The following is a 24,842-nucleotide window of genomic DNA, read 5'->3' on the forward strand; positions in this document are numbered from 1 at the left end:
TTGTTAAAATGGAAACAAATGACTATGAGAAACGGGAGTATGATTTATTTGTGAATGCCATTTTTAATAAATTGCTTTTACTAAAGTTAAAAAAATAAGGATACCCATAAAAATAAAAACAGTGATTGTCATTATTTGTATCAGAAATATGGGTAGTCCTTCAATAATAAGATGTCCATTTCCAAAGGTGTGAACTTTTTTTGGTGATAATGTGTAAAGTTTAAAAAAATTTGCAAATTCCTTCTGGTGGTGTTTCTCCTTTAAAGTTGAAATTTTCTTTTGCATTATGTTAATAATAAGTAAGTTAAATTGAGACTACACGTGAAGTTTTACATTATAGAAATTGTGATTAGACTTCAAACAATAATGTTAATTTTTTCCTTTAATGAGTGTTGTCATTTCACTCTAGAAAATTCAAATACTTGATTTTGCAGTTTTCTCTTCATAGTTATTTGGTGTACGTTTATATTTTCCCTTAAGTTGATAAACCTTTACAAGAGAGGTTTCAGTCATAATTTATTGTAGCTTTGTATGCAGAGCATTTGGTATCAGACATGAATTACAAGGAAATATTAGAAAATATATAGACAAGGGATGTTTATTATTTAGCCACTGTTACCAAAGTAGCTTAGCTGAAATGAGTCTTTTGTTGTTAATGTGTTTGTATGTACATTTATGTGACATATATTATGTAATTAGTTGTGGAATGAACACTGATTTCTTTCTGAAAAATCTTTTGAGACCCCAAATATTTGGAGGAGTTGTTTGAGTCTATAGGTTTGGAGGATTTAGCTGAATTGAATAGCATATAGAAACTGTATAGGACACTGAAGGGTTAGCTTCTAAATATATCTATCACTTTTTTGGGGATACAGATTTGATAGTCATGTTGTAGTCTTTCTGTAGGGAGCATATGCTTGAACAAGTGAGAATTTCTTTAACTGAGCAGCTATGTCAAGGAATCTCCATAAAACTATATTTTATGTTAGATTTAGTATTTTCTTATCTATGGCCTAGATACGATACTGTGTACTAAAACATTTAAACTTATTTCAGCCATAAGAGTCTGATACTGGAGTTCAGAGTATCTTTATTGATGATAGTGACTGAAGATTATAAAGATGATTGAAGATAATACAGATCTTCAGCCAAATGGGTTTCCTAATTACACTTCTCAGTCACAGTTAAGGCCACAGCATGGCTGAATAGTGACATGGTTGCACCTCCCCCTCTCAGAGTCGAGGCTGCAATTATTAATTGGAAAGGAAATTGTCTTGACATTTTTTTTTTGAAAGGTAGAAATTTCTTCTAATTTCACTAATTGTATTAGCCCTTGTAAGAGTAAAGGAAAAGGATTTCAGAATATTTCCCAATACTTTGGCAAGGGAGGATATTGCAGCTTTATAGGCTAAGGTAGGAGCCCTTGGAAGGTGGATAAGTGAATAATTATTTCTTTTTTTACTCAACTGCTCCAAATAAATTTAGGAAAAAGAGAAAAGTAATCAGTTTATTAATTTTTTAAGTTTTTAAATCTTTAATAAAACCAGATCCTGCACAAAGTTTATTCATTTTTAAAGTCATGAGAACCTTTGTTGTTCCTTTTTTAAATGTTGTAATTTATCAAGGAATAATTTCAAAAAATCTTTCGGATGCTTACAAAGTTCTGTAAAAATTTGGAGATAAGGTGGGATACTAGAGGATAATGGGTACTAAAAAACTCTTTAGAGAATATTAAGAGTCACATGGTAGGGTCTGTGGAATCCTCTCTTTTTTTTTTGTTTTGCTAATAAAACTTAAGTTTTTAAGTTGTGCAGTTTATTTTTTCTCAAGTGTTGATAATGTCTATATTTTGCTTATAGTCAAAGTTAACTCCTTATTTTTTAATATAAAGAATGCTTTTGGAAAGAAAAACACGTGGGGATTTTTCGTTTTTGTCGTTGGATACTTTCATCTTACTGCATTATGGTTATTTTGTGGCATTCTGTTATATTTGTTGGGTTATATAATTATTTATTGCACCCAACTACAGTTTAAATTATTGAACTTTACAGCGGAAACTACTATTTAGGTTCCTTTAAAATCAGACTGCTCTTTATCTTGTCTTGTGTCGTTACACACTTGTGGGCAAAAGTTAATGTCTTATCAGTCTGTTTCTTGCTGATGTTTTTTAATAACACAGTGTTAATATAAACATTTTATTTTGTCTGTAAATATGCTTAATAACCAGGTAAAACTGAAATAGAGGGCCAACTTGAATCTTAATAATAATATCAGATATAACACAGATAGATGAAATTTAGCAGTAATTCTGAGACCAGCCTTTTACAAACAACAAAAACACAATTAATGACATAAACTGATTTGACTGTATCCATGTTCTCAACCCCCAACCCCTGCTTTTGTGATACTTTTACTAAGGACTAGTGAGAGGGCATGTAGCCACAAAAATTGGAGGACTTTGAGAATCTTCCTTTCAGTAGTTGAGACTGACAATATTTAATGTTTTACTGTTCCCTTCCTATCATTACAGTCTTTGAATCATTGTAACATTACTATAAGATCGTTATAAGATTAAATATTTTTTGATGGATTTCCAGCACTTTGCTTTATTGGTAAATTTTAAATCTATGAAATATTGATAATATTTAGTTAATACTTAGTGAAGTAGTTCTAAATCACCATTTATCTTCCTCGATCCTGTAATTATTTTTCAAAATAATTAACTTTTTTTGGGATACATTTATATTTTCTTAATTCCAGCCTTATTTTAAACAAATCATAGATTAGATTTTTTTTTTTCCCTGAATAGCCTTTATGTATTCTGTATTCATACTGGAAAGTTATAATGGTGTAATACCTCATGTTAATTGGTTAACAGAACTATAGAATTTGGTCATTTAGCTACATATTTAGATTCATTTGCCTTTATCCATGGTTATTAGCTAGCCTACTTGTTTAATAAGGGCTGATTTTTCTTTTCTTTTTTTTTTTTTTTGAGATGGAGTCTTACTCTGTCGCTGGAGTGCAGTTGCGCGATCTCAGCTCACTGCATCCTCTGCCTCCCTGGTTCAAGCAATTCTCCTGCCTCAGCCTCCTGAGTAGCCGGGATTACAGGTGCATGTCACCACGCCCAGCTAATTATTGTATTTTTAGTAGAGACAGGGTTTCACCATGTTGGTCAGGGTGGTCTCAATCTCCTGACCTCAGATGATCCACCCGCCTCAGCCTCCCAAGGTGCTGGGGTTACAGGTGTGAACCACTGCACTCAGCCGATTTTTCTTAAGTTTGAAAAATGTCACTTAAGTTTTTTTTTTTTTTTTCGAGACAGAGTCGCCAGGCTCGAGTGCAGTGGCGCTATCTCAGCTCACTGCAATCTCTGCTCCCGGGTTCCAGTGATTCTCCTGCCTCAACCTCCCAAGTAGCTGGGACTACAGGTGCACGCCACCACCCTGGCTAATTTTTATATTTTTAGTAGAGACGGGGTTTCACCATGTTGGTCAAGCTGGTCTCGAACTCTTGACCTTGTGATCCTCCTGTCTTGGCCTCCCAAAGTGCTGGGATTACAGGCATGAGCCACCACACCCAGCCTTGTCACAAGATTCTTTAGGAAATATATTGGATTAAAACTTAAGTATTATTGTATAATTCACAAAACGTTTATAGTTGTTTTAAACTTCAGAACCTAATATAATCTGTCAATTTCTTGCTTTGCCAAAGTCACAAATTGACTTGTTAGTAAATGATAAGCCATCTACGAACTCTGGAAAATATACTTGGTAGTAGATTCATTAAATTTTAAGAAAATTTTGTTTTGATATTTGTGATTAAATTTTTCTTTCTAGGGGTTTAGTGGTTACTCTCCTGTTTGGAAAAACAAACTCAGAGAAGTACCTAGAACAGTGTGAACACTCATTTCTTCCTCCAACATCAACTGGGGTTCCTAAGGTAAATAGTGGAGGGAATATAAAACCTCAAAGTCCAGTTCTTTGCAATGATAATAGAGTAATCATCTGTATATATAGCGTGACAAATTTTCGTATAATTTACTAATGCTCACTGGGAATTTATCTGAGATTGTCTAATTATACTTAGAAAATATATTTTAAAAGCCCATCTTAAAAACTTTCTTAGTGTTAGATTTAAAAAGTGGGAATACAAACTTGAGAAAACGATAGAAATTGGTTAGTTTATTTTGGGTGTTTTTCCTGCTGTCTTATCATAGTATTTCAAAGCATCATGCATATGATTTGTAACAATATCAGTGAGTATTCTGGTTTGAATGAAATAAATTGCAGAGGAACCAGAGGAAAAAATGGATACTTTTCATTACTTTGAAAAATACAGCTTGTAATTAGATTATGCAGTATCTATAATTTTAATAATTCAGGCCTAATTTTTATCATCTTGAATGGTGCTATTTTATTATTATTTTTCAGTATCACACTCTATAAATAAAATTGGAATTGTGTAGGTTTCAGATTGTAGTGCCTTCAATTCTTGTGCAATTGGGTTGGTTTCATTTTGTATGAAGAGAGGCAGATGGCCTGGAGTTGATGCTAATAACGACTTTCTTTACAGTTATTAACTTGTCTGTTACATGCTAAGGTGCAGGAGATGTAGAGGTAAATAATAATTATTTTACATTAATAAAAGAATTTCACTCTATTCCACTGACTTTTATATTGATAAACAAATTTTTTAATACTTAAGCTTTTTTATAATCTGAAACCTTTGTCTCTGGGACTCATATTAATATGTATTTTTTTTTTTTACTTATAAGTCTTAGGAAATTAACCTTTCCTTTTTTGAACCATTTCTTAGCTATTTATAATGTACTTCATTTGAGTGGTATATACAGAGGATAGGAAATATTTTAAGAATTAAGATCCTTAACAGTAATAAATTATATTCAAGACTGGTTAAGTCTTTATAATCCATTTTTAATAGATAGTATAAAAACAGTGGGTTTTATTTGCTATTTCTAAAATATGATTTATAAGTAAGTTTTATGAAAAAATTTCAGTGGTTTCATGTTATAACTCGAAGCATGTGTTTTTAATATAGATAATCTATGTCTATATCTGTGTCTATATGTATTTATGGGTTTTTTTTTTTTTTTTTTAAGAATCTCCCACTACCTTTTACCCAATTTTCGGGCCACTGATCTTTCTGAACACAAAAAAGTAGAGAAGTACATTTTCTTAAGTTGCCAAAACTATCCCTAAATAAAATCCGTTTAAAAATTAATTATTTTGCAGCTGGTATACTGTTTTGGGCTGGGAAAGGGGAGGGGCGAGAGGGAGAGTGTCCAATAAAGACAATTTGACTCACACGAAACACTAATTTTATAGTTGTAAAGTTTCATTGAAATATGGCAGCAGCATATCTGTACATTTGCAGTTTTCCCACATTCTAAATAATTTTTGCTGATTTAATTAAATTTTTGAGGATAATCTTTTTTTGGAAGTGTCTAATTTTGTTAACTTGAGAAATAGTGTTTGGCTTATAGTAGCACCTCAAATAAGGTTATTTATTCACTTGAGGATAATGAAGGGATGTTACGTTGAGTATTCAACTGGAATTAAACTGGAGAGATTTTAGATCAGAAAACTACTCAGTAAGATGTTTTGATTTCCTTTAAGTGCTTAGAAGAAATGAAACGGGAAGCCAGGACTATTAAGATTGATAGAAGGTTGACGGGTGCCAATATAATTGATGAACCTCTCCAGCAAGTGAGTTTCAGCATGTGGTATTTGAATTCTATATATTGTGTTCTAGGTATATTTCTTTTGAAGATACCAGGAAATACTTTTTGCTCTTTAAATAATATCCTGGAATTTCTTCATGTTATCCTTGAATTTTATACTTGAAGATGCTTCCTTATTTATTAACTCGCTTCTAATGAGGTGGTTTACTTTATGTAAAAGCCTTTCAATTGGATTTGGATTTAGAAAAAGAGTTTTTACTGACATTTGATAGTGTTTCTTAAAATTTTACAGTTAAAGTGTTTACTCTTTTGTTGATGAACAAGCTTAGTGGTGTGGTAAATCAGACTGTTTTTTTCCTACTTGTTACCTTTTAAGAAATGGAAATGAAATATCTGATCCAAAAACATTAAAAAATTAGAGATAGGTAAAAAAACTATGCCCCCTGAAATATTTTTCATTGATGTTTGATTATATGATTATAAAAATGTGTACTTTAGAATTTTAACATTTTTTATTATTACTAATATTTAGTTTATCTGGTTTGTAAAAATTATACATTGAGTTTTATTATGTACTATTTATTGTCTGAATACTGTTGGCAGTATCAAACGTATTAGTAGAAATAGGTGAACTCCTATATCATTTTTCTAATTAGGCTGCAATGGATCTGATGATAATAATGTTTAAAAAAAACTTTTTTTGGAATTATATTCTCTATTATTTTACATCTCATTCCATTAAACTGATTGATACTATTTATTAGATTACAGCATGGAAAGTTTCCTTTTTTTCTGCAAATGCTGTCTTTACCTGGATTTACGTGGGACTTGGCCATAGATAGTGTTTTAATTTTTTTTTTTTTTTTAAATCTAGGCAGTAGGTAAGTTGGGATACCAGAATAATTTTAAAAATTTGAAATGGTTTTTACTATGTCGATGTTTTTATATGAGGGCAGGTATTTACCACCATAAATTAATACATAGAGAGTAAATATAAATTGGCAGATACAGCATACTTTTTTAGTTTACCACTGTAACTTTCTAAATCCTAAAATGTTGTAATTTTTTTTTCCAATATTTTTGTTATAGGTTATCCAGTTTTCCTTGAGGGATTATGTCCAGTATTGGTATTATACACTAAGTGATGATGAATCTTTTCTTCTTGAAATTAGGCAGACTCTTCAAAATGCACTCATTCAGTTTGCTACTAGGTAAGGACATGACATTGCATTTATGCAGAAAAACTTAGATGTATGGTTTGTACCAGTAAGGAAAACAACTTTTAAGGGGAGGAATTGTTTATTAAAAGGTAAGTAGAACAGCAGATTACTACTGTGGGATAACTCCAAGATTTTACAACTAGAGCTCTTAAAACCTTTAAATTACTCCAGATTTTAGGTTTTTACAGAATGTTATTTTGATTAAGCCCTGCTTTCTAAGTCTGTTTGGTAGTTTTTTCTTTAGGGTCCAAATCAGGTGACTTTTCAAATCTGTTACCCCACTTATTGGTACTTCCCCCCTCCCCCTACCCTAGATCCCCTATTTTATGTGAGTGCTATGAAAATAGATTAGTTTCAGTGTAACTGCTCTTCTCCACATAGTTTTGCGGTAACTCTTCTCCTAATTATGACACATACCTATTGGAAGTCCTCTTGGAGGAGAAGGGTCCAAAGGAACATAAGTCAGTGGAGAATATTCAAGTTTATATTTTTCAGAAGAGAAATATATTTTACTGAGTTTGTTTTAACAAACTTTTCTTGTCAGATATACTGAAATTCTTACTTTACAAACCAGCTATATACTGCTTCCCATATGATGAAAGTATTTTGGCTTCTATTCTTGTACTTAAACTGCTTTATTTTTTTTGATGGGAGGCTATTTCACACCTGTTTAAATTATGTTTACTTTCATTTTTATTTTTGAACGCTTTTTTCCCCCCCATCATTGATGTCTAACTTTTTGAAAGCCTTTTAATGGGCAGCGTTATGTGAAAGGGAATACTTATGTTCTAGAAATTATTTATTTTTGAAAGGAAGATTTTATGTTTGGATGAGTTTGTAGATTTTTTTTTTATTCCATTAAAATATGTTGCTACCATCACACGCAAAGATTGCCCTGCTAGGTATTTCCAGCCATGCTGCCCTCTCAGGCCCTTTCCTCTATCTCCATTGATTCTAAAGCTTTAGATTTGGAGTTGGCTAGAGGAAGGGCATCAGATGTGTTTCCCAACCTCATTGGGGAGCCTGGCACAAGTTTTATGATTTGAACAATAATAGTTATAGAGATAGATTTGTACTCCTCCTCCCTCATGATTAGGAGCAAGCATTTACAAAGTAGCCAGCCAGAATTACAGATGCAGACTCAATTGTGGAACACAGAACATATAATTGGTATAATCAAAGAAAGTCAGAACTTGAATTTAATCTCTTTTATTTCATATACACCATTATTGAGTGTTGGGTATTCTTTCAGATAACTCTTCTAAATATTTATTTATTGCTTTCTATAGTAACACTATCCTGATGACTTTTTTTTTCTTTGAAAGGGTGAGAATAAGAAGAATTCATTATTCTTGTGCCTGACTATTGAAAAATACATAAAAATGTATAACGCATTTTAGACCTGGAAAGAGATTTGAACTAGTAATTTGAAAATTTGAGTTTGCATTCTAGCTCCACCTCTAGCTATGGGACGGTGAGCAAGTGTCTTTAAACTCTGAACCTTGGTTTTTCTCATATGTAAAGTAAGTGTGATAATAACTGCCCTGTTCTGTGTTCCTCTCAGGATAATTGTCAGGATCAAAATTCGTCTTATTCAACTAATATTTTGGGCATACTTTGTACCAACTAGATGCTGGGGATTACAGCAGTAAATAAAACAAAGTCCCTGCTCAGTGGAGTGAAATGAAATATCTGTGACAGTGTTTTGAAAATTGTGAAGGAATTTAGAAATTTAAGTTTTTATGCCATCCAACACCCATAATTTTACTGATGAGGAAGCTAAGGTCCAGAAAAGTAAAGTGGTTAGTCTAATGTTATCTAGTGAGTTAGAATTAGAATCAAATTGTTCTTAAGTTTGGTATTTTTTCTCCCACCCGATTAAATATTTTATAATCTAGGTTATTTATCTTAGTTTCCTGCTCTTCTTTCCTGTTATTGCAATACTTTCCCTGTTTTTGATCCCCTAGTCACCTTTCTTTTCACTTTAGGTCTTAAGTTTTTTTTTTTTCTTTTGAAAACATTCAGTGCCATCAAGCTTAGTGAAAAAGCAAGGTTTTTTCCATCCTACACTGATCTAAATTTATATCTTTGCTTGACCATTTACCTTAAGTTTCTGGCAAATTAAAGCAATACAGATAATAATTACTTTAGAGGCTGCTTTGAGGCTAAAAAATGGTATCAAATAAAGTTCTTAGCATGCAGTAAAACTCATTAATTGTTGGTTTGTTCCTTCTCTGTTAATGACTTCCCTACATTGGCTTTTTCTATTATTGCACAGATATATGACTTACTAGAGGCTCCATGACTTCCAATGCCAGTATCAAGAAAATTAGTCTGTTTACAATCATTCATATACTTCAAAAATCCTTATTCTGTGCTGCCTGCTGTATACTGTGAAGCATATGATAGCAGCAAAAATTATCACCTCTATTCTTTAACTTACAGTCCTTTATAGGGCTCTTAACAGGGGCCTACAAACCTGGAAAAAAACTGTGGGTTTTTTTTTTTTCCTATCCAGTGGTTTCATAGGTTTGATTTTTTTAAAGGGTCATGAACTCAGAAAATGTTTAGAACCCATGATTTCTAGTGTTTGTATTTATTCATCAACTTTGAGAAACAATTAGAGAATGTCACTGTAAAATGAAGTGCTTAATTTTGAAAGATGGGAAGAAAATAATGTATGTTTTGAGTCCAAAGTTGTGGATTTGAGCTTAGCTCTATTACTTCTTAAGCTCTTGGCCTTGAGTGGACAAAACACATACATCTTTTGTCTGGAGATGATAACTTGTATCTCCTTATCAGGTGGTTGTTAGGATTAAATGACATCGTGTGGGATAGTACTTTGTAGTGATAACATCTTATTTAGTATTAGTACTTGTTATTCCAGTACCAACCTGGGGAAGGAAACTTTCCTCCAGCACCCTTGAGTTCTCTTTCTCTGTGGAATTTGGGTGTGGATTAGACGGGAGCCTTAGGGGATGAATCCTGGATAACACATGTATTTTTATTCGCCCTTTAAATAAGATATTATAGTGTGATACAGACAGCCTTGGCCTGTGTCAGAAAATCTGTAATTCTGTGTCTACCATTAAGTTGTAGTGTATCGAAAAGAAAATTTTTAATGTCTCTGTAAAATAGTAATACTAATACTTGTAGCAAACTTAGAGTTGTAACGGGAAAATGAGATGATGTGGGTGAAACATTTAGTAAAGTATTTGCCAACCAATAAATGACATTTTTAGCAAATCACTTGACTCTGTGCCTCTATAAGCTGGCACATAGTAAGTGTTCAGTAAAGTTAACTTCTCTGTTATTGTTGTTGCTGTTACGTTCCTAGGTTGTGTACACAGATTCTTTGACCCTGTCTTAGCTATTTTTTTTTTTTTTTTTGTAGAGCAAGGGAGGTGGAGAGGGCAAAATTAAGGCACATGAAACATAGAGAAATAAAACAATCATTTCTGTGGTATTGAGAGCGGTTTGTCATGTAGCGATAGAGTGAACCAGAGTAGCTGATGAAGACCTCAACGGAATTGAGACCAAAACTGGTTATCAAGAATGGGTTATTTGGATAGATAGAGAGGAATGACATGTTAGGAAATAAGAATAGTATGAGCAAATTTCTAAAAAAGAAGGTAAGGATAGTGTAGTAGAAACTAACAAGCAACCTTGTTGTTGATCTTGAAAGTGAAATGTGGGTGGTAAATCCCTCCATCATTGTTCCCCCTTAACCCAAGATTAGCAGAAAGTACATAATATATTCTTTTTTTTGAGATGGAGTCTCGCTCTGCCACCCAGGCTGGAGTGCAGTGGCGTGATCGCTGGAGAGGAGTGGCACGATCTTGGCTCACTGCAACCTCTGCATCCCAGGTTGAAGCATTTCTTCTGCCCCAGCCACCTGAGTAGCTGATATTATAAGCGCACCCCACCACACCCGACTAATTTTTGTATTTTTAGTAGAGACGAGGTTTCACCATGTTGTTCAGGCTGGCCTCGAACTCCTGACCTCATGATCCGCCCGCCTCAGCCTCCCAAAGTGCTGGGATTACAGGTGTAAGTCACTGCGCCCCCTGGCGAAAGTAGGTGTATGCTAATGCCACTGTGTTCCTTCCTGAGGCCTCTTCCCGTAGAGAGAGGAAGGATAGATACATGGGTTTCAGGATTCGCTGGCTGTGATACTAATGATATAGTATCACAGGGAATGAAAAGGAATGTGTTCTTGAAGTTTTACCAATTTACTTACTACCTTTTGCCATAGAAATAATGAAAATAAATGGTATATCCCCACCCTTGTTAAAAGGCAAACAAAACTCAAATAGTGGACATGTGCAACAAAGTTTTATCCTTTTTTTTGTTTTACCATTTTATATTCTTTGCCATATGAAATTTGGGTAAAAACTGACATTACTCGGAAAGACAGTTATTATATTTATTACAGTACAGCAAAAACAATGAGAAACTAATTTAAAATTAGAAATTTTATCTAAATATTTAAAAGAAGGGGAAATAGTTAATGTTTTTTGTTTTTGTTTTGAGGCAGACTCTCTTTCTGTCACCTAGGCTGGAGTGCAGTGGCACAATCACGGCTCACTGCAACTTCCGCCTCCCAGGTTCAAGCGATTCTCCTGTCTCAGATTCCTGAGTAGCTGGGATTACAGGTGCACGGTGCCACTCCTGGCTAATTTTTTGTATTTTGGTAGAGACGAGGTTTCACCACATTGCCCAGGCTGGTCTCGAGCTCCTGAGCTCAGGCAATCCACTGGCCTCAGCCTCCCAAAGTGCTGGGATTACAGGCATGAGCCACCACGCCCAGCCTAATGTTTTTATAATCTGTTGAATAGACCTGGGGTAATAGTTCATTATTAACTGATACAATTCACAAACTATACAGTTCACCCACTTAAAGTCAGTAGCTTTAGTTAAGCATTGTACAGCTTTCATCACAATAAATTTAAGAACATTTTAATGACTTCACAAAGAAACCTTATATCCATTGTCGGTCACTTCTGCGTTTCCCCAAGCTTCTAGCTCTAGGTAGCCACTAATCTTTTTTTTTTTTTTGTCTCTATGGATTTGCCTATTCTGAGCATTTTATATGAATGAAATAATATATGTGGTCTTTTTTCCTGTTTCTTTTACTTAGCATTATGTTTTCAAGGTTCATTCATGTTGTGGCATAAATTAGTGCTTATTCTTTTTTATTGCTGAATAATATTCCGTTGAACACATACCACATTTGTTTTTCATCAGTAAATGGGCATTTAGGTTGTTTCTATGAATCATATGAATAATGCTACTGTGAGTATTCATGTACAAGTTTTTGAGGGACAAATGTTTCTATTTCTCTTGGGTATATACCTAGGAATATAATTTCTGGATTGTATGATTAGTCTTTTGAGGAACTGCAAACTTTTTCATAGTGGCTGTATTTTGTTATGTTTCCACCAGCGGTGTTTGAAGGCTCCTCTTTTGACCAACACTTAAGTTATTATTGTCTGTCTTTTTGTTACCATCTTAGTGAGTGTGAAGTAGTATTACATTATCGTTTTAATCTGCATTTCCCTGATAGCTAATGATATCGAGCATCTTTTCATGTCCTTATTGGTCATTTGTATATTTTCTACAGGTATGTGATTTTTTCTACAGATAGATGGTTTGTTTTCAATCATACTTTTTTCCCAGTGTCTATGAAAAATGAAATGTTCATAGACCCAATGGGAGCATATTAAAATGTGTGGAAAAAATTAACATGGAAGTCACAAGTGGGAACTCTGTTAACAATAATTTATTGGGTATTTACTGTTCCATCATGTACAAACCATGATAGTAAGCATTTGTTTCCAGATAGTGGCTGCCTATACAAAATTGTCATCTATAGTTGAAAAAACAATTCTTATGTTTTCGTTCATAAGAACACAAAGAAAAGAAAAATGGCAAATAATTAATTTTTTAAAAAGTCATCCTAGGTATCTTTATTACTGACAACCAAATGTTTCTGTTTCTGGCTCTAAAGTAATATATACCTATTTTGTAAAATGTAATTTTCTTCTTTAGATTTTCTGAATTAGCTATTTTCAGCCATAGACCTACAATCCAAAGATCACTGTTAATGTTTTAATGTATTTCCTTTTAATATCTTAGCTGTGCATACATAGTCACAATTTTTGTATAGTTAAAAATCATACAGCATATGCTACTTTGTACAGTTTTGATTCTAATATATTTTCTATATATTTGTAATTCTTCTTATATATTTTAATGGCTATAAAACTGTCTGTTGCAGGAATCAGCAAACTTTTTCTCTAAAGAGCCAAACAGCAACTATTTTAGGATTTGTAGGCCACATCATTTCTGTCACAGCTAGTAAATTCTGCCATTGTAGCGCAAAAGCAGCTATGGACAAAATGCAAATAAATGAGCGTAACTGTCCAATAAAACTATATTTATAAAAACAAGCAGAGTACATGTCCTTTGCAGGGACATGGATGAAGCTGGAAACCATCATTCTCAGCAAACTAACACAAGAATAGAAAACCAAACACCGTATGTTCTCACCCATGAATGGGGAGTTGAACGATGAGAACACATGGACACAGGGAGGGAAACATCACACACCGGGGCCTGTTGAGGGGTGGGGGGCAAGGGGAAGGATAGCATTAGGATAAGTACCTAATGTAGGTGACAGGTTGATGGGTGCAGCAAAACACCATGGCACGTGTATACCTATGTAACAAACCTGCACATTCTGCGCATGTATCCCAGAATTAAAAGTATGTATTAAAAAAAAGCAGCAGCACACTCAATAATAATAAAATGACAAGTAACCTAATTAAAAAATGGGGAACTAATTTGAATAGACATTTCACTATAGAAGAAATGTCCAGATGTTCTGAAGGACTTAGACCTTAGTTTTAGTAGTTTTATTAATACTCCTGTTTACTAAAATGGTAACATCATGAGTTTAATTTTCTGTACTTTAATATACTTAAGAAGATGTGCAGTTAGCCCCATGTTATTTTTTTTCCTGTATTTTATCTTAACTAAGGTGTTCATGTCTTGTTTTTTGTACTCCTGAAATGATGGCTATACTTTATGTGTGTACTTCTGTATACATTTTTTACTATTTTCTGAGATCTAAGTCCTTCAGAACATCTGGGTATTGGAATCTCTTTGAAGCATTGAAATATAGGATATAGGACTGCACTTCTTAAGCAGTGTTATAGCTCACTAAATACCATTTCCTTTAATACAGTCATATAAAACTGCATGCCTAAGTTCGTTTCCACCAATTTGCTTATCACTTCTATGAATCAGGATGTTTTGTTTTCTTGTTATGGTAGAGTAGAAAGAACACTGAACTGAAAGTTAAGAACCCTGTTTGTTTTTGTTTTTGTTTTTGTTTTTGAGACACAGTCTTGCCCTGTCGCCCAGGCTGGAGTACAATGGCGCAATCTCGGCTCACTGCAACCTCTGCTTCCCGGAACCCTGTTTTGTTTAACAAAACCTTGGTCTCACTGTGTCTCCTAGAATATGTAATTTAAATTCTGGCTCTGAAATTACAGGGAATTGTGGTAGTGATTTGAGATCCCTTTCAGTTCTAAAATAGCAAGATTCTCTGGTCAGGTTGTTACTAATCGTGACTTCTTTTCAATCATGTCTCCTCCCAAAACACACGCTAACATACTCCATCACACTCCACATTTTGAATACCATTTGGTGAGTTTTTTTTTTTTTTAAGTATGTAGGATTGCTAATTAGAGTTGATTTACTTTGGGATTAAAGTACTCTTCATATCTATTGTTTTGTTAGTAGAGGTCTTATAGTAGGATAAAATTTATTTAAACCTTTTAATATATTTCTAAATGATCAGAAAGAATGCTTGATTCTAAACATAAAATACATTTACTAATCTTTTCTTGATGATTAAAACCCTTGTATCAATGAAATAAAAAGTTTTTGTACAACCAGACTATTGCTGTTCTTTATAGAATGCTGAAAACAATAAATCTGTAGTGTTATGAGTTTGATTTTTTTTTAAGTTTTCTGAGGTGTAAGTTCTTCCACCACGTTCAGTTTTAAGCTGTCAGCATGAAGTCACTGAACATGGAAATACGAAGAGATGTACACAATTGTTTGCCTACTCCAGCTCACAGTTGGAGAGGATACAGCTAAGTGAAGAGGGGGCAGAGGCAGATTTGTAAACCTGAAGTAATGAGATTTATTTCCTCATGTGGTTGCTAATTTAGCTCCTATGAAAAAATTCCCCATATATTTTTGAGGACTATGGTAGGGGGTAATCATACATTTACTTTAAGTTCAGGAATGTTTGTGAAGAAGGTCAAATTAGTTTCATTATTTTAATCAATACTGACAACTAAATCCTTAAAGTGGATGATAAAAGGGTAAAAAGGGGACTCTAGAGAGATGGTTATGGTAACATGTAGTATTTATGATTGAATTGACGTAGGGCGGATTGATTTAGTGGATTCAAAATGAAGCTTACAATTCTGTGCCTTTACAATTTTACCCAAATTCAATTTCAGCCTGAGTTTTTGACACCATTAACGAAGTAGTTCTTCAAGGACTCTGAAGGATGGAAACAAGTAAAGGATTATGTACTTAGAGTGAAGAGTAGTATATCCTTTCTAATAGTGAATTAAGAGGGGGACTTAGTATCTGATTCAGAGGCTCAGGAGAAGGAATTTTTTTCTTTCACAGATATGCCGCTCAGTTGCTTTCTCTCAACAAAAAAAAGTCTGTGAGTCAATTGATCAAAAGGCCCTTTAATGGAGTAAAACTTTTCTCAAAATCTACTCAAAGTTACTTGTCAAAAATCTACCCAGAAAAACTAGGAATTCTATTTTAATGATTTTTCAAAAATTTCTATTTTTTTTTGCATAGAAGATAAAGACCTTTTGTAGAAGATTAATACATATAATTTTATGTGATTGGTTATTATATCGATCTTATTAACATACCTTTAAAATGGCCAAGTCTTAACGTGCGTGTGTGTGTGTGTGTTTGTATATGTATATATGCATATACCTTTTCCCTTGAGATTCCTTTCAGTTCTAAAATACTAAGATTCTGTGGACCTCTGTGTGTGTGTGTGTGTTGTACATATAGTGTCTATATGTATACCTACACATTATGCAGTATATAGTATACTCTGCCATTCTTACTGTTTTTAAAAAAGCTCTTCGTAGTCATTTCTCTGAAAAACTAATGTGGCATCAGGAGCGTAACATTTATTATAGGATTGTTTTCTGTGGAAAAAGCAGCTTTTACTTTTATCATTTTGACGTAAGGCACCTTTTCCAGGAAAGTATTCTGCCATGAATGTGAAGATTGCCTTTACTGCCAAACGATCACCCTCTCCTCTAGTCAGGCAAGTCTGCAAGATGACCCTTGCATATATATTTATCATGCTCATTCTCCTCTTCTGCTTATTCCTGTGTCCTTTCTTCTCTCATATAAATACTGCTCTTTCATCAGGATTTAAGTATAGCCTATTTAATGAAGCCTCTTTAAATTGCAACATATCACTTAATCTGTAGTCTTTGTGTGTGTGGTTCTCGTCCACAAAATTTTAAGCTGATTTTGAAATGGTTTCAATTCTGTGCTATTGCAGTGAAAGTTCTCTTAACTGACGTTTAGTTAGCCAGTGCTCTCCATTCCCTTTGTATGCTATACTGACTGATAACCTTAGCATTAAGACTAGGCTCTATTACATCTATCCACTTCTGTTTCCACCCTTGGAGTTTTATGCTTATCAAAAGTCAGTTGTGTGATACCTGGACCCCACCTCCAGAAAATCTGATACAATTAGTCTGTGGTGTGACCTGAATATTGGTGATTTAGAGGAGACAGATAATCAAACACGTTGAAAAAAAAGTTGTATTTGTTTTTGAGCCTATATATCCCAGTTACACTTTTTATGATAATCAGGTAGTTTAACACTCAACTTAGATTGAAGAAATATGAATATGACAAGGTAGTTTCTATGAAAACCAAGTCACTTGCTTTGGAATTACTCACAGCTGGTTGAAGATTGTAGTAGAATTAAGTGAGCGAAAGGCAACTATGAAATTTGAAAGTCTTCAAGGACTCTGCATGCTGATTTGTTCACAAATGTCTTTATTGCCATGCCATTTGAAAGAAACTGGAAACCATAGGTTTTGCAGTGTGGGAAGAGTTCGTAGTTTTTTCAAGACCCAGGGCATGTTTAATACCACTCAGCAGAGCCTTAACCAAAGAAAAAGTCTTAGTCCTACACAGGAAAATTTGTATAATTGAAGTTAAAGTGAAATATATTCACGGCTCCCTCTTTTGATCAAATATTTAAATTTACCTACTGCCCAATTACCACTCCATGCCTGTGTATGTATATGTGTGGTTTTATGTAGCTAATATAGACTCAAAGATGTAATAAGTGTTGTTAGAGAAAACAAACTTTGGGAAATGATGTGACTTGCTGAAGTTCATAGACTGGCACAGATGCCTTTGATTTGAGTAAAAGACGCATCATTTGGTGGGGGAGTCTTTTGTTAGAATCAAAGGCATCTGTGTCAGTCCAGTGCGTTTTCCAGAAATACTTGATTTTGGTAGTGTTTTGTGCTACTGATGATGAGCTGTACACTGCTTAGAATAGATGGAACAAGTGAGGCAATTTATAATCCTAAACTCAACCACATATTTGGGACTTTACTTGCCTTTTTAAGGGATTGGCATTACGTAGCCATGGGGCAAAAAGAGCTGCTCAGTATGTATTCTACTTTAACACTTTAAGGAGTAAGGAAGCAATTGTTTGTGCCTCCTGTTGCCATTCTCCAAGCACCCATTGTAAACAGTGCTCTGACCCTGAAAAAGGAATCAATAAATCAATATGTATTGAGTGCCTCTAATAATGTTCGAAATGTTACTTTTCCATGGGGGATACAGCTATGAATAAAACAAACACAGTTGGCTGAGTGCAGTGGTATGTGCCTGTACTCCCAGCTACTCAGAAGGCTGAGGTAGGAGGATCGCTTGAGCCCAGCAGTTTGAGGCTGCACTGTGCATATGCATGTGAATCGTCATGGCATTCCAGCCTGGACAACATAGCGAGACTCTGTTGAAAAAAAAAAAAACAAAATGAACAAACAAAAAAACAGACACAGTCAATCCGTGCCTTACTGAGATTAATATTCTAACAGCAAATAAGTCAACTGTAGGTTGTAAGAGCTATAAAAAGTGGAAAGTTTGGTATTATTAGAATACATAACTGGAGACAGGACCTAGTCTGAAGGAATAGTGGAGAGGGTGTGGATCAATGAAGGTTGGCATGTGGAATTGACATTTTAGATGAACTTTAATGTGTAGGTAGGAATCGTCAAGTGAATGGGGGGAGAGAAGGAAAATTTATGGGGAGTAGACAGTGCCAAGCAAATTTGGCGGAGGGAATAATCTGTCCAGAGGCACTGAGAGTAAAAGGGGCATATTTGCACTTCACAAATGGAAAGAAAGCCTGTGGATCTGCGTAACAAAGAGGAAGGGAGAGGGTGAAATAGATGGTGATGAGGAAATACACAAGGGCTGTCCGGTATGGAAGATCTTAGAGAAGGTGTTTGTGCTTAGCCCTAATAATAATGGGGTGTTATTGCAGTTTTGAAGCTGTGTATATCCTATTTTAAAAATTTGACTGCTTTATGGAAATTGGAATGCAAGGGAGACGAGTGGATATGGGAGACCTATAAGTAGAATGGTGGCGAGGGATAGGATGGCAGGCAGCATTAGAGACAGAGATAAGGCCATGCAAAATTTATGTTCAGAGAGACACACTTTATAGTTTTGTTTTGCTTTTGTGCTTTCAATTAAAATTTCATTACTTGTTTGCATTCCTAGTTAACCTTCTTAATTCTTTCTTGCAACCATTCTGTCAAGGTACATAAGCTTCAGGGGCCTACTGTAAATTTTTTCAAGCTGGGGTTAATTGTATCACTTTTTTTGGTCATATAGGGATTGTGTTCTTTTATTTTTAAATTCAAGAAATTACAGATTATTAGTAATAATAAAGCTCAAGTGTCGGTAATAAGATGCATTATGTAATAGCCCGGTTGTTTTACTAGACTAAGAATTATATGGGGGAATATTTAAGTGAAGTGAAAAAGAGTTTTGACTGTTGGCGTAATGTAAGAATAATTGATACTAAGAGCTCTAATAGAAAGCTATGTAGTAGATGCAGTAGAAGTATGGCTGTTACATAAATGAAATATTTCTTACTCATTTTCACATTGCATTTATTACATATTTATCATGTCATGATTTTATTTATTTATTTTTTTTTTTTATTTTTTTTTTTTTGAGACGGAGTCTTGCTCTGTTGCCCAGGCTGGAGTGCAGTGGCGCAGTCTCAGCTCACTGCAAGCTCCGCCTCCCGGGTTCACGCCATTCTCCTGCCTCAGCCTCTCCGAGTAGCTGGGACTACAGGCGCCCGCCACCACGCCCGGCTAATTTTTTTGTATTTTTAGTAGAGACGGGGTTTCACCGTGGTCTCGATCTCCTGACCTCGTGATCCGCCCGCCTCGGCCTCCCAAAGTGCTGGGATTACAAGCGTGAGCCACCGCGCCCGGCCTTTTTTATTTTTTTTTTTTTGAGACGGAGTCTTGCTCTGTCACCCAGGCTGGAGTGCAGTGGCACAATCTCGGCTCACTGCAAACTCCGCCTCCCGGGTTCATGCCATCATGTCATGATTTTAGAAAGCACTGTCATCAAAATATTTTCCAATTTTGTTAAGACAAACATTACTAGAAATTGTTAGTATATATCCTTCTAATTTATAAATGGGAAGCAGTGTGCTATTGTTGTTCTTCCTAATCTAGAAAGTTCTTTTGAGATTTATATTAAGTTTGCATGAAGTCAGTGGAAATAAGTCAAGCAGCAGGAAAATAATAACCTCAGAAAGAGATATAGGATATCAGTACTGTTTTTCCTATTTTTTCTACCCTCAACATATTTCTGTATTGAAAATAGAAATCTGTACATCAAATTTAAAATAATTTGTATGTATTTGCATTGCTTGATAATTTTATTCATTTAAAATGTCATTACATCCTCTAAATGAATCAAGATGGATTTAAAATGTCTTCTAAATTGGTAAAGTTTATTTTGTTTGAAAGTTTCAGTAAATTAAATAAACAGCATTGTACCATGAAACAGGACAGATGTAACTTGAAAGATTATATATTCTGCTTTCTTCTAAATTTGTCAAAATGAACCTTTTATGGATTAAATGAGCTATGGCCTATACTAAGTAAATTTTGTTTTTATAAAATTTTCAAGTATGGATGATTTTGAATAAATATTCATGTAAAGATTTTTGAAAGATGCTTACACAGATTGTGATTTATTTTTTTAAATAAGAAAAAAGAGTTTCTAGAGACTGCTAGGTTTAAGTTTTTATTTTAGATTTATGTTGAGACTGAATATTGTTACCAAGTTTAGTTATATGCTTATATGCATGGCTCTTATATTCTAAATAGTGTTAATTAATTCATCCTCGGATTACTGAGCTTAGGGATCCACCTTTTTATGTTAATTTGTTTTCATGTTCATATACTCACGGCTTTCTCTTTAGTTTCATGTATACAACAAACCTTAGTGTTAATAACTTATTTTTTACTTGAAAACAGCCATTTATTTTTCAGCGTCATACTGACTCTTTAAGGTTTTTTTTTTTTTTTTCTTCAAAAAGTAACAGTATTTAAGTCAGCTTCTTCACTAGCCTTTTTATTGTATGTGTGGGTAATTACCATAATGAATTATGGTGTACTTTTTTGGTTCCTCCATTGTCCAGCATCTTCATGAATAGACTCTTTGTTTTCTATCTACTTGGTATGTTCCTAAAAGGGTGAATTAATTTTAGTGTTATTTTATGAAAAAGAACATTATATTAAAAAATCACCCAATCCAAGGAGAGATATAAATTGTTTTTGAGTTATCTGTTGTGTTTTTTACCTGTTTCACTGGTATACTGAATTAACAGTATCTTTTGAAGTCTGTTGCTTTTGAGATAGGGTACTAGGTGACTTCCTAAAATTAGTAATCACCTTTTTCATGAGTATTCTAAAGGCTTTTATATGTGTGATATTTTACATCATTCTTTATACCATTTCCTTGTAATTAGTTGTTTCTAATGGTTAAGGCTTTTTTTTTTTTTTTTTTTGGTGAGATAGCTCTGTTACCCAGGCTCGAATGCAGTGGTGTGGTCACAGCTCAATGCAGCATTGACCTCCTGGGCTCAGGTGATCCTCCCACTTCAGCCTCCCTAGCAGCTGGGACTATAGGTGCATGCCACCATGCCTGGCTAATTTTTGTAATTTTTGTAGAGACAGTTTCACCATGTCAACTAGGCTGGTCTTGAACTTCTGGACTCAAGTGATCCTCCTGCCTCAGCCTCCCAAGGTGTTGGGATTACAGGCATTAGCTACTGTGCCTCGCCATGGCCAAGTTTTTAAGTGCTAGTGTATTCAAACAGAACGTTCAGAACATGTGTTGCATAGCTAAAAAGACGAATGTGGAGAATTCAGAAAGAGTTCAGAAGAAACCAAGAAATGTTTGAAATGCTCTTTTAAAAGCAAACAAAACTATTCAGAATTCCTTATGTATTCTTACGTTGGGGCTGAGAAATTACATGATACATTGTTGTCAGATTCACTTCAAATTTAACTGGAAAAAAATTAATTTCTTTTTCTATTTTAAGCCTTTAGATAGTAGCTTTAAGCCTTGGCACATAAAATAATTCAAGTAATATTGTTAGAAGACTTAGTGAAGTAGATTTGATTTACTTTGGATCTTGTGAAACGATACTAACATGTAATAATGAATGAAAATCTCAATTTAAATTTACAGTCTCAGATAATGTCGTTTGTCAGTAGTCATTAAAATGAATTTATATTTTCTGATAAAGCATTTATATAATCCTTTTATGTAATGTGTTTTTTATAAGGTCAAAAGAAATAGACTGGCAACCTTATTTTACTACACGCATTGTAGATGATTTTGGCACACACTTACGAGTATTCAGAAAGGCTCAACAGAAAATAACAGAGAAAGATGATCAAGTAAAAGGTAATATCTTTATTCCATTTGAAAACTAGGATTTAAAAATCTGTTTTCCTTTCATCATTTTGTATATCTTGAATTGTTTTTCTTCAGGTACAGCAGAAGATCTTGTAGATACCTTCTTTGAAGTTGAAGTTGAAATGGAGAAGGAGGTTTGCCGTGATCTAGTGTGCACTTCCCCCAAAGATGAAGAAGGTTTTCTTTCAATTTAACTTTTTTGACAGTAGTAGCTGGCTAGAGTCAAGTTAGCAGAACCAGTGAACAAATCTAAGGGTGAAATTATTCTTACTTAGATCAGGTAGCATAGTAAAGATGCTATTCATTTTATTTTATTTTATAACTCTTAAAAGTAGTTTCTAGATTCTGTTTTCTTCTTTAAAGGTCATCTTTAATAATTAACTGGTCCTGGCTGGGTGCAGTGGCTCATGCCTGTAATCCCAGCATTTTGGGAGGCCAAAGGGCCTGGATTGCTTGAGCCCAGGAGTTCAAGACCAGCCTAGGCAACATGGCGAAACCCTGTCTCTACTAAAAGTATGAAACATTAGCTGACTGAGGTGGGAGAATCACCGGAGCCTGGGAAGTCAAGGCTGCAGTGACCTGTGATCATGCTACTGCACTCCAGCCTGAGTGACGAGAGTGAGACCCTGTCTAAAAGAAAAGAAATTATCAATCTACTTTTAAAATATAGCAAACACAAACATTTTGTAACTGAATTTTTTTATCTGTAGTAATTTCTCTTCCTCTTGAATTTATTAATTTTGCTTCAGAAGTATACCTGTTACCATAAAATTTTTCCTAAGGGAATGAATACAGTGATTTCAAATAAAATTTATAGTTTTCAACGGGCTTATCTTTTACTGGTAGGAGTTTACACTAGACAAGTTTTAGCTGAGGACGTTATCCTTCCCAGTTTTGCAAGTATTAAGTCTTTGTTAATTGGCACAGTTTTAAATTAAAAGGATCACTTATGCAATTATATTCCCAGGAAGTGTCAGCATAGGAACAACTATATAGAAAAGCCCTTCTAGTTGTTGAAATTGTTTTCTTAGATTTTCAAAATATTTTAAATATTTTTATTTATTTGCTTTGTTCTTCCTTTCTTCTTTTCCCTTTTCTTTTTATGTTTATTGTATAATTCAGCTTTTGTTGGCCAGTTTATTAGCACTGTTAAGAAGTATAGTTGACACTTGAACAGTGAGAGGGTTTGGGTTACTGACCCCCGTGCAGACAGAATTCTGTGCATAACTTTTGACCCCCAAAAACTTAAATACTAACAGCCCGCTGTTAACCATAACCCTTATCAATAGTGTAAACAATTGATTAACACATAGACTAGTACCTGCATATATTTTATGCTTTCATGGCATAACTTTTTGTTAATTTTTTTGATATTTCTAGGCTATGCGGTTCATCTCTGGGTTTTCTAAATTGTCACAAATCTCTAAAAAATTTTCCAATATATTTACTGAAAAAAATCCACATATAAGTGGACCTGAGCAGTTCAGACTCTTTGTTCAAGGGTCAATTTGTATTACACTAACTTAGAATGTAACACATCGATATACTGATGTGCAATACTTTTATGTAAGTTGAGCTCTCTTAAATCAGCAGAATAGAAGAGCATACTCTTTTTTTCCTTTGTTATAGCCTGCTGAGATGGTGGAGGTTTTTTCTTGAAAGAAGAATTACAGCTATATTTTTAAATGTGTGAATAACTTTTAAGTATGGAAAGCTAATTAATGTGTGGTAGAATTACAAAGTACCTGGTCCATCTAAAACTATTTTGGGAAAAAAGACTTGTAACGAAATTTTTTATGATTCAAAAAACTGGTTAAAACAGCAAAATTAAAAAAAAATTAAGTTGATTAATGAATAGTTACTACTTGGAGAATAACGAAGGAATTTTTAATGAATACTGATGTGTACTAATTACTAAAATAAGCCATTATAACCAGGGAACTGCTTATTTCTACCTTTTTATGTATCTTATATATCAAGAGTAAGTGTAGACTTTATATTTTCTAATGTTATGATAGCTACTTTTTCTATTTTTAGGATTCCTAAGGGATTTGTGTGAGGTCTTATTATATTTATTGCTACCTCCTGGAGATTTCCAGAACAAGATCATGCGATACTTTGTCAGGGTAAGCTTAAACTCATACCAAATCATACCCTGTAAAAAAATGTAGAGCAGTAGTTTTCAAAGTTTTTGGTCTTAAGACCCTGTTACACTCTTAAAAATTATTGAAGACTCTAAAGAGCTTTTGTTTATGTGGGTTTTCTTTAAAATATTTACATATTATAAGTGAAAACTAAGAAATTTTTAAAACATGAAAATATACAAGCATGTATTTCATTACCTGATAGATCCATACCATCATAGCATTATGTAACTTTGTAAAGGTCACTGTGTGTACATGAAAGAACAAGAGTGAAAAGTTAAATAATGTCTTAGCATTATTATGAAAATGGTGTTGAAAGGGTCACCTGAAACCGAAGCTTCTGGGGGAACTTCAGGTTCATGGAAACCTCCCCCTAATCCCCCAGAAGTCTCTGGCTGTTAGGTGCTTTGGTTTTTGGTTATGACAAAAGTTTGTTTTACATTTTCTTATGCCCTAGTGTTATCTAAATCAGGTTAGATAAAAATAACATTTTTGGACAGAAACTTTAAAAACTGTGCAGTTAAGATTATATTTTTTAGTAATTGGAAAATTAATGTCAGATGAGAATAGTAGTCTTGGACTCCTTATTCCCTGAGTATAAACCTTCAGAGTAAAGTTCTGTGTGTAAATTTAAAGGAATAGCATTTGTCTTTG

The 24,842-nt window shown here is 34.0% G+C and overlaps 1 protein-coding gene across 8 annotated transcripts in view; it reads left to right on the forward strand.

Annotated features, from left to right (window-relative positions):
- Positions 1-24,842, forward strand: part of SNX13 (sorting nexin 13) — a 154,306-nt gene that overhangs the window by 46,617 nt on the left and 82,847 nt on the right. For 5 of the 8 annotated variants that reach the window (XR_010120257.1, XR_010120258.1, XM_055272508.2 and 2 more), the window contains 6 exons: positions 3,843-3,945; positions 5,643-5,732; positions 6,797-6,918; positions 21,911-22,032; positions 22,120-22,221; positions 24,082-24,170. Coding sequence is in view for 6 of the 8 variants with exons in the window: in XM_055272508.2 (XP_055128483.2) it covers positions 3,843-3,945; positions 5,643-5,732; positions 6,797-6,918; positions 21,911-22,032; positions 22,120-22,221; positions 24,082-24,170 (628 nt within the window). In the remaining 2 variants the exon portion in view is untranslated. Of the gene's footprint in view, positions 1-3,842; positions 3,946-5,642; positions 5,733-6,796; positions 6,919-7,376; positions 8,402-16,245; positions 16,313-21,910; positions 22,033-22,119; positions 22,222-24,081; positions 24,171-24,842 lie in introns of those variants that run through there. The other 3 variants (XM_055272512.2, XM_055272513.2, XM_063637044.1) reach the window with 2 other exon arrangements.

Source organism: Symphalangus syndactylus, chromosome 3 (assembly GCF_028878055.3).
Source record: "Symphalangus syndactylus isolate Jambi chromosome 3, NHGRI_mSymSyn1-v2.1_pri, whole genome shotgun sequence".
NCBI lineage: Eukaryota > Metazoa > Chordata > Mammalia > Primates > Hylobatidae > Symphalangus > Symphalangus syndactylus.